Source organism: Lampetra fluviatilis, chromosome 48 (genome assembly GCF_964198595.1).
Source record: "Lampetra fluviatilis chromosome 48, kcLamFluv1.1, whole genome shotgun sequence".
In the NCBI taxonomy this organism is placed as follows: Eukaryota; Metazoa; Chordata; class Hyperoartia; order Petromyzontiformes; family Petromyzontidae; genus Lampetra; species Lampetra fluviatilis.
Window position 1 is genome coordinate 5,899,626 of NC_136322.1, and position 19,504 is coordinate 5,919,129.

Consider the following 19,504-nt stretch of genomic DNA (forward strand, 5'->3'; position numbering starts at 1 on the left):
ATGCCCATTCTAATTAGAATTAATGAAAGCTGCATTGAATTACCGGGTGGCCGTAAAATTACATTTCTGCCGTCGCCCTGGGGGCGACCTGCTCCGGTCGCCCAGGTGCAGGTGCTGTCCGAGGTATCTGTTGACATTCCACCTGGCTCACAGATGCTTATCCCTTTGCGATATCGGAAGCCTGTGCCTGGTCATCAAGGTGCAATTGGGGTTTTGTTGTCGCCGTCCGCCACCATAACAGGCGGATCGGCGCTCGTCGGGGCGCAAACTATTGTCCGGCCGGACCAGCAGCCATTTCTGCAGGTGCTTAATGCGAGTACCGAAAATGTGTGTGTGCCGGCTGGTACGGTTGTGGCACATGCCACTACGGCATTTACGGCACAGGATTATCTGGGCAGCCAGGGCATGGTTGCTGGGGTTTCAGGCCCTGGGGCTGCAGATAATCGCTGGATCGCCGAATTGTGTGGGGAAAATCCTTCCCTTTCCGGGGAACAACGTTGCGCGATTCGTAAATTATTATTGAGTTATTTTGACGTGTTTAGCTCCGACGATTTGGACTTGGGACACACCTCGTTGCTTTACCATCATATTGACAAAGGGGACGCTGCCCCTATTCGGTTGAACTCACATCGGATGAGTCTGGCTGAGCGGGATCACGTTCGAGGAGCAGTGGATGACATGTTGGCTGCGGACATAATATCTCCATCTAACAGCCCATGGGGCGCGCCTGTTGTTTTGGGTAAGAAGAAAGACGGCAAATTGCGATTTTGTGTAGATTTCCGGAAATTAAATAAAGTGTCTGTGGCAGATGCGTACCCCCTGCCGCGTATGGACGACTCCCTCGATTCCTTGTCGGGGGCGAAGTTCTTTTCAATGCTAGATCTCTCTTCGGGATTCTGGCAGCTTCCCCTTGACGAGCCCTCGCGGGAGAAGACTGCTTTCCGTACGCCGCAGGGGTTATTCCAATTTAATTGTCTTCCGATGGGGTTGAATGCTGCCCCTGCCACATTTCAAAGGTTGATGGAGCTGGTATTAACGGGGTTGCAGTGGGAGACATGTCTGATATATTTAGACGATATTATCGTCTTCAGCCGCACATTTGACGAGCATTTACTGCGGTTGGAGGCTGTGTTCACCAGGATGTGTTCCGCTAATTTGAAATTTAAGCCTAAGAAATGTCACCTACTGCAACGGTCCGTGCGTTACTTGGGGCATATCGTGAGTGCGGACGGGGTGGCCACGGATCCGGACAAAACAGCGTGCGTCCGTGACTGGCCAACCCCGGGCCACGGTGGGGGATGTGCATCGATTTTTGGGGTTTGCCTCATATTATCGGAGGTTTGTTCCGAATTTTGCAATGATCGCGAGGCCCTTGCACCTCCTTACGGGTAAAGGACGGAAATTTGCTTGGGGACCGCCAGAAGAGGCGGCGTTTCAAGGCCTGCGCGATCTATTGGCTACGGCGCCGACGTTGGATTATCCAGATTTTGATCACCCCTTCATTCTGGATACGGACGCGAGTGACACGGGCATTGGGGTGGTGTTGTCTCAGTCCAAAGGTGGTGTGGAGCGCGTGGTGGCGTACGGTAGCCGGGTTTTGTCTCCCGCAGAAACCCGCTACTGCGTCACTCGCAAGGAACTTTTGGCTATTGTTTTTTTTCTCCGCCAATTTCGACCGTATCTATACGGTCGTTCGTTTATTGTACGCACGGATCATGCGGCCTTGCAGTATGCTCTTAAGATCGACCAACCATCCGGCCAGTTGGCGCATTGGTTGGACACGCTGCAAGAATTTTCCTTCCAAATTCACCATCGGAAGGGGGTGCGTCACGCGAATGCGGACGCGCTTTCTATGTTGCCACAGCGATCCCCTTGCGCGTGCGCGTCTGGGACGCATAGATGTATGCCGATTCAGCATCCCCCTCAGCCTGTTGCGTTGGCAGTCGAAGTGCCTGATGCTCCAATGGCCCCTTGACCGGCTGATGGGATTTTGAATCTTCCAAGGGCTGTGTGGATTCGGGAACAAATGTTGGACAATTCATTGGTGACTTTACGGAAGCGGCCTGCGAAGGAGGGTGGGGGACCGGGTACGGGGGGTGTGCTGGAAACCGCTCTCCGCGATGGTCTGCTGATGTGGAGGGAAGGGTTACAGGAACGCTGGCGTCTGGTTGTACCGGCATCCTTGCGGTACGAAATGATTAGGACTCTGCATTGCGACACGCTCTTACATCTGGGGGTGCAGAAGACCCTATTGACGTTGCAGCGAGATTACTTTTGGCACGGCATGACAAGAGATGTCGTCGGTCACGTTCGCGCGTGTCCCGATTGTGCCCGGCGAAAGCGACGAAAATATCCATATCTGCCGCCGATACAGTCTATTCAGGTGTCTCGAGTTAATGAATTGGTGGCGTTAGATATTTTGGGACCCTTCCCGCCATCCGCTAAGGGTAATAAATACTTGCTGGTTGGGGTGGAGTACCTCTCCCGCTGGCCGATGGCCTGGCCGTTGCCCGACCAGTCGGCGTCGTCTATTACAGACGCCTTTCTATTTGGGTACGTTATGGACAAGGGGGCGCCGGAGAGGCACCTCACAGACCAAGGCCGGAATCTTTCTTCTAAATTGTTGGGGGAAGTGTGTGCGGCTCTTGGAACTATGAAAATACGGACATCTCCCTACCACCCACAAACGGATGGTATGGTCGAACGGTTAAATCGGACTTTGTCCGCCATGTTGTTTCACACGGTGAGTGAAAAACAATCAGATTGGGATTTGCATATCCCTGGGGTACTTTCGGCATACCGGATGATGCCGCATGCGGCTACAGGATATTCGCCGTTTTTCCTTATGTACGGTCGTGAAAACGTGCCGCCGATGGATGTGCAGTTGGGAACTGGAGTGAGGGGACCTGCTAAGCCTCTTCTTGATTACATTCAGGACACCGTTCGCCGTGTTACTGAGGCGCGGGAAGGGGCCCGCACGGCTACGGCCAAAGCCCAGGCCCGGAACGAGCGGTGTGCTCGACGCTCTAAGGGGGAGTGCCCTTGGAAGGTGAGGGACCTGGCCTGGCTCCATTGCCCACAGGTGTGGCCAGGTACCTCTCCTAAATTACATAAACCATGGCAAGGGCCGGTTCGCCTCATCGAGGTTCCCAACCCACAGTCGGCGCATGTTCGGTTTGGATCTCGGCGTTGGTTCGTTCACACGTCTCGCTTGAAACCATATGTGGCCCCTCGACCTGATGCGTCATCTCCTGATGTTGCCTTGCCGGGGTCTGTTGCTGCCGACTCACCCTTGCCTGTGCCTATTGACCTTGCAAGAGCGCCTGTCGTGCCTGTTACAGACAAGCCGGCCGTGACACCGCAGGAGACAGGGGGCTCTGCTCGGGGTGTGCCTACCACGGCTGCGGGAACTCCGAGCCACGCAGCCCTTCCGACCCCGCCGCAGACACGATTGCGGGACACCTCCGACGCTGGGCCTTCAGGGATACGGGACCGGGACGTTGGCGGGCCTCCAATAGCGACAGAAGGACCTCATCCTGTCGCTCCTAAAACCCCGTCATGTTCCCGGTCTGCAGGAGGGCCGCTGCCCGTCCGGGACGGGCCAGCGACCCGCACGCGGTCGAAATCCCTTACAATTTGTTGAATTTTACTCTTGTGTTCTTGTTATATTTATTGTATGCTTCGTTGTCCTTGCATGTGTGATGGTTGTGTTCGCTCGCATTACTTGTTGTCGTTATTGTTCAGCCGAGGTCGGCTGGATTTTCTCTACGGGGGAGGGTGGTGTAATGCGGGCGTAAACGGCCTCGCGGATATGACGTCACGGGGGGAGGAGTTAGGTCACGTGAGAGAGAGGGATGAGGTCTTAAGGGAGAGATACCGGAAGAGACGGGAGAGAGTTGGAGAGAGAGATAGAGTGAGGCCACGCAGGGCGGAGGTTGGAGAGTGGCGAGATCGCCACACACACAGTAAGACTCGGCACCGTCGGCCAGCGGGGACCGAGCACGGAGGAATGGGGAGCAGCGGTGGGGCTGCAGTGAGGGCAGCCGGAGGCCTGCACGGGGAAACCAGCAGCGGAGCTGCATCGGAGTGGAGAGAGGCTACGGGAGCGACGGCAGCATCGAGCTGCCAAGCGGAGAGGCTCTGAGCGCGGGCCGTGTGGGACAAGTTGTAAAGAACCCGAATAAAGGACAATGGAGACAGACACAGTGAACGAGTCCTTTATTACACATACATTATCAGAGTTATGTTTTTTGTTTGCATTATGACTGCAGGTATTGTGGTCTATGCAAACATGACTCCTCGTAAAAAAGGTGGCAGTTTTGTTGCCAGATAGAAGTGTAAAAAAACAATTATCATATTTTTTACTGGCAAATGAGGTTCCAATGGTGTAAACTCTGCTTTCCTCAAGAAATAGACTTCTAAAGTTCTGGTAATACTGTGTCTTTTGATAGTGTGTATGATGTTTCGTCACGAGACAAATTATCTATTAGAATTTTTCGCAGAGTAGTGCATCACCCTGTGTTAGAAAACGGTCTTGGGGAAGCGGATATCGCACAACTACATGCAAAATTCCTCAAAGTTAAGTGAGTCACTTAACTTCAGTCATCTTTACAGTGGCTTTTGGCTAAACCATTGAACAAAGATGGTCACTGTATTGCATGCTATTGCATGCACTTCTGCGGCCGTCTGGAACGTCCTTCCGATATTTGGAAGCCACTGGAACTATGCACTTTTAAATCATCTTGTCTGACAAACTAATTTATTTGAACTGCTTTGTGTTTAGTTTTGTGTCCTTCCCCCGCACCGCTAATTAGCACGGTTGTCTACGTATGGTGCGAAGTAATTTCAACATACATCTAGACATATGTAATAAAAGACTTGACCACGATCTCTGGCTCAGTGTCCTTTATTTGGTCCGTACTGCATTCCCACACGGCTGTCTCTCTTATACTCTCAGTGCTGGTTCCGATGTCACTCCAGTCACCATCAGCAGCCCCGCTGCTGTTCTTTGTCGCTCTTGCAGCCCCACAGCAGCTCCGCTGCTGTTACTCACTCTCAGCCCCCTTGGCTGTAATCGCTGCTGCTCTTCTCGCTCTTGCTTACTCCGCAGCGCTCTGACAGACTCGTGCTGTCTCTCTCTCTTGTGTCGCTCCTGCGACTCTCTGCAGCCACACCGCTGCCTCTAACACACAGCCTTCCTGGCTGTACTCTTCTCTCTCTTCGTCGCTCCTGCGACTCTCTGCAGCCACACCGCTGCCTCTAACACACAGCCTTCCTGGCTGTACTCTGGGGTCGGCTCCCGCTCGCCGGCGGTGCCCCCCTCCTCTCATTCGCCCTCGTGGCCTCACCCTTTTCCATTCACAACCCGACTGACTTCTCTTTCCGGTTTACCCACTTAAGGACCCCAACCTTTCACCCACGTCACCTGGCTCCGCCTCCTTGTGACGTCACATCCGGAAGGTCGCTTTCGCCCGCATTACACCACCCTCCCCCATAGAAAAAACCCAGCCGACCTCGGCTGAACAATACCAAAGCGTAATGCGGTGAACCGACCTTCCCCCTTAAAGGACACTAAGCATGTAATATAACAACAAGAACAACAACAGCACAAAGCACAACAACGCACATCCGCATGTCGTACACGACAGCCACCCGGCCCCAGGGTAGTGGAGATGATGTAATTCCGGGCCGCTTAAGAAAACCCCAATAATTACCCAAATAACCGCAATGGACGCCCCAGTATTTACATTTTTATTATTTACACGTGAAAACAACAACAACAAAAAAATTTCTGCTCTTACCCACCAGCAGTCCTCCCTTGAGGACCAGCACAGACCTCAGACGTACACAGCATGTACCCACAGTCACTCTCAACAACCCAACAACCCCTAATCGCACACCCTCGCGTGGAGAGAGCCACGCTCCCCAGCGGTAATGTTTAATTCGCCGTAACCCTCACCGTGGTCGTCAACCCACGGCAACATCCATTTACCATACTCTCAGCTAGTGCCATTTCGGGGATGAGCAGCACTCGGCCATGCTCCTCCCTTACTATCCCATCAGCGATGGACACACACCAGCCTTGCCAAAAATAATGACGTTGCAACGTCAACAAAGTCTTCTGCACCCCTAAATGCAATAGTGTGTCACAATGGAGAGTTCTCATCAACTCGAATCGCAAGGACGTTGGTAGCACCACACGCCAGCTTTCCTGGAACCCTTCTCGCCACATAAGCAGACCATCTCGGAGAGCGGTTCGCGGCCCCACAGCCGTACTCGGACTCCCATTGTCCCTCATAGACCGCTTCCGCATGGACAACAACAACTCATCCATCATTTGTTCCCGAATCCAGACAGACCGCGGCAGATTCAAAACCCCGTCAGTCGGTCCCGGTTCCATCGGAGTATCCGACTTCTCGACGGCCAACGTAAGCGGCTGAGGGGGGTTTAGAATCGGCGAACACCTATGCGTCCCCGACGCACATTTACAAGGGGCGCGCCCTGGTAATCTGGAAAGTGCGTCAGCGTTCGCATGGCGCACTCCCTTCCGATGTTGAATTTGGAAGGAAAATGCCTGTAGCGTGTCCAACCAACGTGCCCACTGTCCCGATGGCTAGTCCATTTTAAGTGCATATTGCAAGGCCGCATGATCCGTACGCACAATAAAAGAACGACCGTAAAGGTACGGTCGAAATTGCCGTAGGAAAAACCAACCGCCAAAAGTTCTCTACGAGTGACACAGTAGCGTGTTTCCGCAGGCGACAAGACTCGGCTACCATACGCCACGACGCGCTCTACGCCCCCTTTAGACTGTGATAATACCGCCCCATTACCTGTGTCACTCGCGTCCGTATCAAGAATGAAAGGGCGATCAAAACGGGATAATCCAATGTCGGAGCCGTAGCCAATAGATCACGCAGACTCCGAAAGGCCGCCTCTTCCGGCTGTCCCCAAACAAATTTCCGTCCTTTACCCGTAAGGAGATGCAAGGGCCTCGCAATCGTCGCAAAACCCGGCACAAATCTTCGGTAATACGAGGCAAATCCCAAAAACCGCCGAACATCCCCCACGGTGGCCGGAGTCGGCCAATCCCGGACGCACGCCGTCTTTTCCGTATCCGTGGACACCCCCTCAGCACTCACAATGTGCCCCAGATAACGGACGGACCGTTGCAGTAGGTGGCATTTCTTTGGTTTAAATTTTAAATTCGCAGAGCGCATCCTCGTGAACACTGTCTCCAGCCGTGTTAAATGTTCCTCAAATGTGCGGCTGAAGACAATGATATCGTCCAAATATATAAGACACGTCTGCCACTGCAACCCCGTCAAACGAGCTCCATCAATCTTTGAAATGCGCTTCATAGCCAAGGGAAGATCAATCCCTCGGCAAGGCCAGATATCAACGACCCCCCCCACGGGGTAATGTTCTCTTATAGAGACAATAACGCCCTAACCCAAAACCCGTGAGCCCCCGGCACACCAGGTTCAGTCTGCCACCGCACAATTGAACCATGACTCCCCGAGCCATATGAGCACACGGCCCATTAGTTTAAGACATACCACGGAGGTTTCGCCTCCGGGCTGTCAGGTCAGCCATCAGCCAAAGGCCGACGTGACCACCACTCGTGCATCACCCAATCAACAATGGCAGGCATAACAGATGGAATATTTGCCCCACCGAGGTTTTTCCCGCGCGCTCAAAATGGCGGCCCCCTTCGCCCAGCGCGTTCGCGCAATATCTCGCGCGCACTCAAAATGGCGGCCCTTTCCGCAAAGCGCATCGACGCCATACCCCGCGTGTGCGCAAAATGGCGGCCCAACGTGCGAACACGTGGCCAGTTTTCTCCATTCGTGCACCCCAGCTTCCCTTTGCTGGGGGTCACAAATTGCTTCCCCCGTCTTATTGTAACAATCCCAACAACGATAGACGCACAGCCCCAGCTTGCTGCGCGCAGCAGTCATATCGGGGAATTTTTAACCAATATTTTACCAACCACATTGGTTACACAACCCAACTCGCAAAGCAACTCGTGGCTGCATGCGACCAACCGAATACGCGACGCAACTTGGCGCCAATTTACGGTCCCATTAGCATTAACCTTTGAGACACCCACAACGGCGTCATCACGCACCCTCAAAGCGCGCTCTCTCTCTGACAAAGTGCCGTTACCCATAATATACACAAAATCGCGTGTACATAACATCCATACGACCAAATAACAGGGTCCCCCTCGAATTTGTTACCAATTTCCAAACAGGTACGCACAATTAATAACATCCCAACCCCAATAGTCAATCAATGCATCGCACCCCATAACCGTACAGAACGGTGTAACAGCACATACAGTCAGCATATCGCGATCACACGCGCACATTTAAGCACAATAGCAAGCCGATCTGCAGGTAACCAACACACCATTAATCCAGTCGTAACATTGCAGCAACAACACAAATATTCTCTCTCTTGCAACAACCACATCGCACATAGCACCTCGCAGCACAATACACCCAAAAAAATATATATATATTTTTCAATTAAGCCCATCGCACAAGGTAACCCACGAGATGATACAGCGCAAGATACCCGACGCTCCCGAGTTAATAATTAACTTCGCCATCAATATAACAACTCCACACCGCAGCGCACACACACAATTTAACACTCAGCAAGCACAGCATACTCTCCGTCCATTCTCAACACACGTACACACTTTAATTGACACCGAGCAACAAGCAGATAGCGCGTTCATCGTTATTACACACACATACCCACAGTCCGAACCGCGCTCCGCACAATCGAGTCATGAGAGAAAACAAAATCGCCCCCACCCGGCCCTCGAAAGATGGGTGAGGTGTGTGTAAAGGCCGGTTGCGTATCGTTACGACCCGCCCGGGGCTGCAGCAAGAAGAGGACGGCAGGGCGGCAACTTGAGTCGTCTCGCAGAACTCGTTCGGCGACTTGACTGCTCCGTTGTCACGCACCCGAGCCAGGACGGGAGAGCTCCCGCCCCAGCAGCTGTAGCGTCGTCGTCCTCTCCTCGCAGCTCCCCCTCGCAAAACAGCAGCTCACAGCAGGCTGCTCTCCCCGCGGCACCTCCAGATGGCAGCGCAAGGCTGCCTCTCCGCCGCGATGTTGAAGATGGCGGCGTCTCCCCGCCGCGGTGAAGACAAGATGGCGGCTTCCCGCCGTTTCTCCCCTGCCACGCCCAAGATGGCGTCTTCGTGCCGCGTGGCAGATGGCGCTGGCAGCGCAGGCAAGGCGTCGGCCTGCAGACCACCATCGGCTCTCCCCACTGCCGTCGTCGGCGTGGTGAGCTCACACGGTTTCGCCAGCACGATTTTCCAGGTCTCCAGCTGCGCCATCTGTCTCAATCGTAAGTCGGATGATGTAGCAGATGATGGCACAGGAATATTCTTTCTTCCGAGCCGTCTTGACAAGCCGTTTCACTTCTGACACCAGTGTAATGAACGACTGGACCACGATCTCTGGCTCAGTGTCCTTTATTTGGTCCGTACTGCATTCCCACACGGCTGTCTCTCTTATACTCTCAGTGCTGGTTCCGATGTCACTCCAGTCACCATCAGCAGCCCCGCTGCTGTTCTTTGTCGCTCTTGCAGCCCCACAGCAGCTCCGCTGCTGTTACTCACTCTCAGCCCCCTTGGCTGTAATCGCTGCTGCTCTTCTCGCTCTTGCTTACTCCGCAGCGCTCTGACAGACTCGTGCTGTCTCTCTCTCTTGTGTCGCTCCTGCGACTCTCTGCAGCCACACCGCTGCCTCTAACACACAGCCTTCCTGGCTGTACTCTTCTCTCTCTTCGTCGCTCCTGCGACTCTCTGCAGCCACACCGCTGCCTCTAACACACAGCCTTCCTGGCTGTACTCTGGGGTCGGCTCCCGCTCGCCGGCGGTGCCCCCCTCCTCTCATTCGCCCTCGTGGCCTCACCCTTTTCCATTCACAACCCGACTGACTTCTCTTTCCGGTTTACCCACTTAAGGACCCCAACCTTTCACCCACGTCACCTGGCTCCGCCTCCTTGTGACGTCACATCCGGAAGGTCGCTTTCGCCCGCATTACACATACAACAGGGGGCAGCAGATTCCAACTCACCCTGCAACGGAAAGTGTAATATTCATCACATTGCATTCAAACCAATTATTTGTATTGTATGTTTGTGATACTGCATTGCCAGTATTTCATAGGCATAAAAGGGAAAAAAATAGATAACGTTTGGGTAATGGACCTTCACCTACGTGTTATATAGAACATCATTGACCAAAATATCATCTAGGATATTTTACGTGTATATTTTTTTTCTTTTAGGACAGATTTAGACTTTTGAGTTATTATCAGAGCTGGAATTTTTCAAAATTAAGTGCAGAAGCAAATTCATGACTTGGGTTTCTGTGCAGCCATTGTTGACTGGGTTGAGCCCAGTTTAAAACACAGGCATCTGCCCAGATAAATAAACCCGGGCACTCCGTTAGGTCTTAGACCTATCGCTGCTTCTGTCATTCCATTCATCTGTGTCTGTCCACCTAGTAGTCAGCCTATTGGTTAAATATGTTCTCAACATGTGCCTCTTTCTACAGAAATTGTTTCAAGAAACCAGATTCCACACAGCAAACTGGGCAAGTATTCATTCCTCTAATCTGCTTGTCTCATCCATTAAAATAGCTGTCCCTCACCATGTCTCATAGTTCTGGGGATGCATATCTTCTCTGAGTTCCAATGTCGAGGCATTGGATGATGAGTGACCAAGCGACATTCCCTAGAGCCCTCAGACTATGGGACTCTCTTCCACGAGATATCAGTATCTCTGTGCACATGGTGACGAGATGTTCACTACCTCTCCTGGTATACAGGAGGTCGTGGGTTCGATGCCGACCCTGACGCCTGTTGTATATTTGAAGTTTGTATGCTCTCCCCGTGGTCAAGTGGATTTTTCTTTGAGTACTCAGGTTTTCCCCTCCACATTTGGAAACATGCGTTGGAAGTATTTGGCTGCTATACATTTCCACATGATAAGCTACTTTATTGAGCTTTCATTCGTGGGAAGGTTACTTCTAAAAAATACATCTATTTCTCAGTGGGACTTAGCTGGTAAAATAAAAATCTTTATAGTTTCTACACTTCCATTGATGCAATTATGAGTTTATTCAGAAAGTGGGTTAACATTTTTTTCATGAGTCTTCTTCCGTGTCTTATGCCGCATTTGAGATGATCGACATGTTTTGTAATAAAAACAAAAAGTGTGATACTGTACAAAACTAATTATGTTTGAGTAGTGGGCATATAAATAATAATTCAAATTAATAATGCGAATTCCATCCTAGTATCCCAATGCGTAACGCATGAAAAGCAGGAAACAGACACATAACCAGGGAAACCAACCAAACTAAAGAGGGAAGGCCAGTTTAAAGAGATGGCTTTTCAAAGCAGACTTAAATATCCAAAATACAGGTTTGTTTTCGGTTAAATTACGTAAATATATAAATGTGTCGTTAAAACCACCACCACCCAACACAGCCAATTAGTAAGGTTTGTTACATAAACAGAACATGCCAATTCGTTACAACATTTACAATCTGAGTATGACAGTTCGCCAGTAATTACAACGAGCTTCATCAGGCGACATCCAGATTTGTGGAGAAATCCTGTTTCGTTCCATAAATAGAGGGGTAGATGTGATGACATCACTTGTGAGTTCTTCTTGAGTGAAGTGGGGGAGGGGGGGGTAATGAATGCAAAAAAATTACAATGGATATGCATTGCCAGTTGGGTTATTCATATGATAATCAAAGTACATTATGCATGCACATTATGCAAGCCCATTGTTCTTGTACTTACTGTCGATTGTGTGCACTAAAAGAGCAGTATCTGTTATTATCTGTTCATCAGTAATACCCACTGAAGTATGGTGGCCTGCATAGGCATGCACTTAAACAATGTATTATTTGATAATTTGCTTCCAAACCGCACTAAGCCTGTAGCTATCTGTAAGGTTACAATAATTTAGATTTTTTTCAATTTCGATATATTATCTAATTAGTCTTGGCCAGTAGTAACTAGTTTTTCACAAAAACTTCAACATTATCAAAATCAATTGAGTGTCCTTGTTGGCACGCATGTTCTACTCTTTCGTTCCGTAAATAGAGGGAGGGGTAGATGTGATGACATCACTTGTGGGAAGTGGGGGGGGGGGGATATAAATAACAATGGGTATCCATTGCCAGTTGGGTTATTGATATGGTAATCAACGTACTTTATGTATGCACATTATGCAAGCCTGCCCAGTACATTGCTCTGCCCAATATATTGCTCGGAATCCCAACCAGTAAGGTGTTGAAGTAGTCGAGTTGAGATAACACAAAAGCATGGACCTCTTCAGGTCAGCAGGTGACAGGAAGCAATACATTTTGGCAATATTTCTAGGTGGAAGAAGGAAATTTTAACCACCTTAGATATATGTGCTTCAAGAGACAATGCTTGGTCAAATTGAACACCAAGGTTTCTGACCTGTCATGTGGGACTGATCTCGTGACCAAACAACAACAAAGATGCAGAGGGAAGCCGATGAATATGGCTTCGGTCTTGTCAATATTTGGTAGCAAAATGTTTGATGCAACCATGAATTCACTACTGTTAGTGATGCAGAGTCTGGTCATAATCAGATATAAATTTGAGTATCATCTGCATTGCAATGGTAGGATAAGGGAAGATGTTGAAGCAGAATACCCACTGATGCCATGTAGATGCAAAAAAGTGATGGGCCAAGCACAGATTTAAGCAGAACACCACAGAGAACCGTTCTAATTGGTGACTTGCAACCATACTTTGTGGGGAAATGCTAATGTTTATTTAAGTAAGAATGGAACCACAACAAAGCTATGCCAGAGGTCCCCATTGAAACTTCCAGTTGCTCAAGGAGAACCCCAGGATCAAGAGTTAAATGGTGCGCTCAGATATAGAAAAATGAGGAGGCTGACAAAGCCTTTATCTGTTGATGAAAGTAAATAATTGACCACCCTTAACAGAGTAGTCGCAGTGCTATGAGCTGGCCTGAACCCCGATTGAAAGTGGTCAAATATATCGTTTGAGGCCAGATGCAGATGTAAACAAGTGACCACAGCTCGTTCCAGAATTTTAGACAAATGCAGAAGGTTTAATATTGGGCGAAATTTTTCCAGTAGCTCATGATCAAGACCCAGCATTTTTAAAAGTGGGGTGACCGCAGCCATCTTAAAAATGTCAGGAACTGTGCCGGTTTTAAGGGAACTTTCACAGTTGCTATTGCGGGAAACTCAGTCAACAATGTCCCCTTCAACTGAGCTGGAGGTAAGTAGGAAAGAGAGGGAAGAGAGCGAAAGTAAGTATCATGAAATAACCGCTGAATTTGGATGCAGAAATCAGCAGAGGAGTGGGAGATTACATTTGGTTCCTATTTCAAAAGTGTATTGATACAGGAAAATAAGGTCTGATGATTGTTATCCCTATTTGCAATACAACCAGCAATGTAGGAGGATTTCGTCAAGGCAATGTTGTTATGGTAAGTAATAAACTGTTCTTTAAATATGTTATGAATAGTGAGGCTGGACTTCCTCCAAGCACGTTCTGCTTTACGGACAGAAGATAATTGTGCCTTCAATGTTGCAGTGTACCCTGGCAAAGGGCGATTATAAGATATCCAACAGGTTCTGAGGGGTGACATATGATCCAGGATATAGTTGAGGAGCTTCTTCACCGGAAAGCTCACTCTCATCAGCTCGTGGAGAACTCGATATGGCTTCTGTGAGAGAGGCCGTGGTGATAGATATTATTTTGCCAAATGAAATTCTATTTTTAATGGACGAACCAGGTGGTGTTAAAGATATATCAAAGAGGACCAAAGAGTGGTCTGACACTCCAAGTTCCATCACAGTCAGTACATCCACCAGACTGTGTTGGCTTTTTGACATGCTGGATGAAAAAGAGTCAATGAAGGCCAAAAAGTCCCCGTCTTGATGTCTGGATGGTGTATCAACATGAACATTTTTGTCACCAATTATGGGAATTTGTTCAGAATGAGCACACACGACTGAGAGGAACAGAGAACTCTGAATGGAATGTGGAAATACATCTTGAAGGGCAATAAAGTAATATTATTAATTCCCAGGTGGGTACAAATTGGCCTCTGGTCTATTGCTAGGATGACTGGAACATTGGCAATGGGACAGGTTTTACAATTGCAGAATTTGCATTAAATAAAGCCAAGCCACCACCTCTACCTGATGACTGTGGTTTCTCACAAAAAGAGAAACCAGATGGAGTTGCCTCGTTCTGTGAAAAAGACAAGAGGCATTTATCAGGCCTCAGTCAGACATAGGTAGTTAAGACAGTGGTCTGTCAAAAGTGTGTTTATTACAAACGCCTTACATGAGATATAACGTACATTAATTAATGCAGACCCCAACGGGCAATGAATGGAAGACATACCAATGGAAATGGTAGGGCTATGACAAACAGATCCGATGTTGTGACCTGATTTGCGAGTGAACTGGTGATTTTGCTACGACCAGCCCGATTATGAACATAGGGCGATCGCCTGAGAATAACCAGGGAATGACTGTCAGGACAACTGAGCATAACGAGATCGAAAAACAGTGCAAACTCAATAATACATATCTAGGGTACAGAGGCATCGTAATATCAGACTGCTGTCATCATGTACATCATTCTACTAGAGATGTTTGTAAACAGATAAGGCAGAAATTAGCACAGCCAGTGTGGAATCCAGAAGATGAAGGGCCACAGCCATACAAAACAATATCGGAGTGGGTCACAAGCAGCAGAAATTGGACAACCGACGCAGACCCAAAAAAAAACACAAAACCACAGAGTTCTAGAATCTGAAGAAATTGCTGTGGCTACCCAGTAAACAATCCAGATAGGACAATGGGTGGCAAAAATTTCAACCACGTGATGCAACACCTGTGACTTTGTTGATTGACAGAACATGACAACCAAGCAGCTCTGAGCTGACCAGACAGTCACTGTAGGGGGAGTCACTGGGGCCAATGGCATCCAATGCCGCATCCAGGCCTAGGCAGGCCATAGAATGATGGCTGCAGCAAGCACAGCTAAAGCAGGCAATGTTACAGCCATACAAAAACAGGGCCCTAGCTTAACCACCCAGCAAACGCCAACACAGATGTAGCAGTTAAAACAGCAGGCCATCAGCACGATGAGCAAACAGCCTGGAGGCCAAATCCCGGGTGGAGACAGTACTGGTGGTGGAGGCAGCAGCTACAGACGTGCCAGAACGTTATCTTGCCCCGACGGTGCCAGATGGCTCAAACAAAGCCAGGCAGCCACATAATGATGGTCAGCCAACGTGGTGACCTGGCAGTCACCACAGCCAATCCAGAACCGAAGCCCGGGCTGGACAGGTGAGAGGAGGCAGAAGCAGTGTAGACCACAACAAGCCCCACCACGTCCTGGATGGTGTCAAATGGCAGCCACCGCCGGTAATGTAGCAGTAGGCACGCCAGCCGAATCGCTGACAGTAGATGCTAATGGTCAATGTCATAACAGGCCAGGCCAACGAGGCAGACAACCGCAGGGCCACCTCGCTCGGAGATGCGCCGCTGTGGTTGCCTCCCAAAGTGATTGTTACAGCTGGGATGGCCACAGATGCACCGGCCACACCAGTGCCCGTGGAGAAACAGATGAAAAAGAATAGCTGCATCAACAGCCGCAACGACAGTCACAGACACCACAACCAACCCAAAACCATAGCCCCAGTCGACAGCGGCAACAGCGCCCGGGACAACGACAAGTCGGTAGAAAATAAAGAAGAACATAAAACCCTACACTCCCTGCGTGCTTCTGTGAATGTGTTATGAGATATGTGCATGTGTTGACATGTCATTTAGTGTCCATGTGATTGGTTTAACATGTAAGTGCGTGAGTGTTGTGTACGCAAAAACAAAATGTTAATGTATGTGTACCAGTGTAAAGGAGTGTGCTATAGTCTTATTGTGTATAAGCACACGCTGATAGAATGCTCTCCAACAGCCTGTATAGGCTATATGGGGAAATCCAACGTGTTTTGTAAGGAATGTACAAGTGTTCATGTGTACATACAGTATATGTTAAGCCTGGTTGAATGTAAGGATACAGGTGTTAGTGGGTGTTTAATGCGTAAGCAATAGTTAATGCATATGCTTTCGAGTGCAAAAGTGTGTTTTAATGCTTGAGTGCAGGTGATAATGATTGTGTGATATTAAAGCACATTATGTGTTATAATGTGAAGTGTATTTAATGTATGCTTGAAATTACAGTGCATATGTGAAGGTGAGTATATTCATGTGTGATGTTAGTGTAATGTATGGATATCTGTATGGCTCGTGACAAGAATAGGCTGCATGTGCCGATACTAACAGGAAGGCCACGCAGCTGAATGGTGATTAAACGTAAAAAATGCAACCTAATAAGAATAACAACTGTTTACTTAAGAACCAAAGGGAACCAAAGAGTAAAGAAAATAAAGATGAAAGAAAGACACCGTGGAAGCGGGAGTGGCAGCCAGCTCTGACCTTCCCCACTTCCTACAAAATATCAAGAATCCTCAGCATGGTTTGGTGTCACTTTGCCAACTTGCAGTGGCCCGCAGTCATTATTAATTACAGAGGAGGGTGAAGTTATTCATATCCTTCGCATTGTTGTTCGCATTGTTAAATTATTTCTAGCATGAGCGGTGGAATTATTCACGTGGTGGTGTCTTCAGACGTGAAGACGCTGGCTCACCTAAGGCATATGGATGCTGCTGGATGCTTCTAGATGCCACCCACGCACCTCAGTCTTTGTTCAGCCTGCGTACCCATCTCATGTGTTATCGCGGACTGTGCTTTACCCCTATATTATATTATTTATCATAACGCGATTTTTCCATAACACTGTGTTCTTCATGAACACAACAATCGTGTTTATAGGAGAACATACCGCGTGTATGTTTAACTTATTTCACAACGTACGTAGCCAACCGTGCTCATCGGAGGTGTGGGATGCAAATAATGGACTGTGCTTGAGATATTGAGCATTGGATGTGTCTTAGAGTGGTTGTAGTCAGGACTGAAAATGAGTAAGAAGTTAGTGGGGGAACTCGTACATTAATCCCTCGACCCCACAAGATCTGAGGACGAGGTGCGGGGGAAGGACAACAAACTAACACAAACAGCAGTTCTAAAAGACATTCGCTTGTCAATGCAGATTATTTAAAAGTTCATAGCTCCAGTGGTTTCCAAAGCAATGTGATTTTTTAGATAGCAATTTTGGAAACACTAAAATGGTCTAGAAATATTTAATTCTGCAAGTCACAGTTGGAGGCCAGGAGTTTCAATTGATATAAACTGTCTTAGTTGATACCTTTCGACAAACGAAGAACACGGTGTAATGTTTTTCTGAAGTGAATAATGAAGTACTGTGATTATATTCCTAAGGTAAAAAACTAAAACATTTAATCTCAACGGGCATGGAGTGACAAGAGCAATGGTTAGTGCAGTTGTGCTTTGAGATCGGTAGTATCAGTTTTCGCTACCTTTGTGATATTAATACTTTTTGCAGATTGCCTGCACGTGGTAATCAAAAAATACTCACTGATCCATTTTTATGCCATGTTCTTCTTAAAGCGAAAGAAAATGGGGCGAGCTTCCGGCTGTACCAGGTGGCATGAAAAAGAATGTTTGTGATGCAAGTCACAAGGTTGAAAATGAATACATGGCTGCTGATGACTGCATTTATGAAGATCTGGACAATAGGTACGTGGACAAACAACAATTGCATCAATTGACACATTATTTGCTATGAGTATAGGTAATCCAATTTTACACGAGTGACAATCATGCTCACCATGGGTGTAAGCATATAGTTCATGCAATGCATAATTATATGGGTAACATAATTATATGTGTATAATAAGAATCATTTACAGTTTTCAAAATGAATAGAAAATACAAATTTCTTGAAGCTACAATCAAAATGTGACCTTATGTTAATCGTATCACATTCTGATTCAGGCTTAGTCGATTGAAACATCTAAATCGAATTCAACTCGATTTGGTAGCAGGCCTTTCATATCTCACTCTTCCAAAATGCACAAAAAACAAGTGAAAAATACGTCACTATTGAAGTTAATACTCTTTGGTTCTTTCGGTAACAGACCATGCTTTTTAAAACAGTCTGCCTCAGCAGCAGACTATGCTTTCCCATCTGATGATGGACGCTTGTGTTGGGCCCAAAACGTCGTGATTAATTTTATTTTATACCTACGTGACTTTTTCGAAAGAACCAAAGAGTATGGATTCCTGCAGTCACGAAAGCTTAAAATCCTTATTGAAGTTAAATCACTTTCAAAACGCAAAGACGTAGAACTATTTAAAAAACATGAAAAAGTATGTTTACATGCCCTAATGTTTAGGAGCCCAAAAGAGCATGAGTTTGAGACGCACTGATCAGTTTTACAAAGTAATTTTAATTCTTACTTTTTAGTAGTATATATGTTGTCTTTTACATGTAATTACTAAATGTGCTATTATTTTTAATGTTAAGTTCGTAACAGTCTGCGCTGCTCTCCAGTTTCCCAGATGAAAAATGGGTTAAGTTTTGCTGGCTCAACAAACGCTTCTATACAAATCGAGCGTTTTGCTTCATATTTTATAGTCTAACGTTATATTTAGGCATATCCTTCATTATGATTTACCAGCAGAATCTCGGCCACGGTTTAAAATTCCAAATAAAAAATATCTGAATAGCGAGTTAGCAGCGCTGGTTCGACTATATTTGTATAGGATTTCATCATCTCTGTTGCCTTTCTAAATGCAACAATTAATTTACGTCAGATCAGAATCACAGAAAATTGTTAAAATAACTTTCATTAAAAATAAAATTTCTGATGGTTTCGATTTTTAATGCACGTTATTATTATTCGCTATTATCATAGTTCTTGATTGTATTGGCATTTCGGGAGCAGTCATTGATATTATTATCAGCTTTCTATTTCGCTTAGATTGTATCTATACTCGTGAGTGGCACACAACAAGAGGTTATTATTACGTTACATGTGGATTGGTTCATCGTGCTCAAACGTTTTATTTTCATCTTATTTAAGTGAACACCAAGAGGACCACCACTCATGTGCAGAGTCGAAGACGGGAAAAGATGATGCCAAGACCGTGGGCAGTTCCGATCCCACCTATATCGCCCCCGACAATGTATACGTCAACGTGAAATAGCCATTCAAGTCACTCACCACCTCCTTCTGTTCGATATAAAAAGAAACAGATCCTCTACATAGTTTAATAACATGAATAAGACCTTTCCTGTGCTGGGTTCATGCCAAGGTAATTTTTTACTCGTTCTCAAGGTTAATTCATTCGTACCAGGTACACATTTATCAGGTGTGATATTGTCATAATGCTCCCCAGCGGGCAGGCATTGCACTTCGAGAACAAAAATTGCTCTTGCAAAC

At 47.5% G+C, this 19,504-nt stretch overlaps 1 protein-coding gene across 1 annotated transcript in view; it reads left to right on the forward strand.

Annotated features, from left to right (window-relative positions):
- The window catches only part of LOC144948138 (uncharacterized), a 62,939-nt gene extending 43,671 nt beyond the window's left edge, over positions 1-19,268 (forward strand). Inside the window, exons 15-17 of the mRNA XM_078877567.1 lie at positions 10,590-10,628; positions 17,667-17,795; positions 19,145-19,268. Of these exons, the coding sequence (XP_078733693.1) occupies positions 10,590-10,628; positions 17,667-17,795; positions 19,145-19,268 (292 nt within the window). The remainder of the gene's footprint in view (positions 1-10,589; positions 10,629-17,666; positions 17,796-19,144) is intronic.
- The last annotated feature ends 236 nt before the right edge of the window (positions 19,269-19,504 follow it).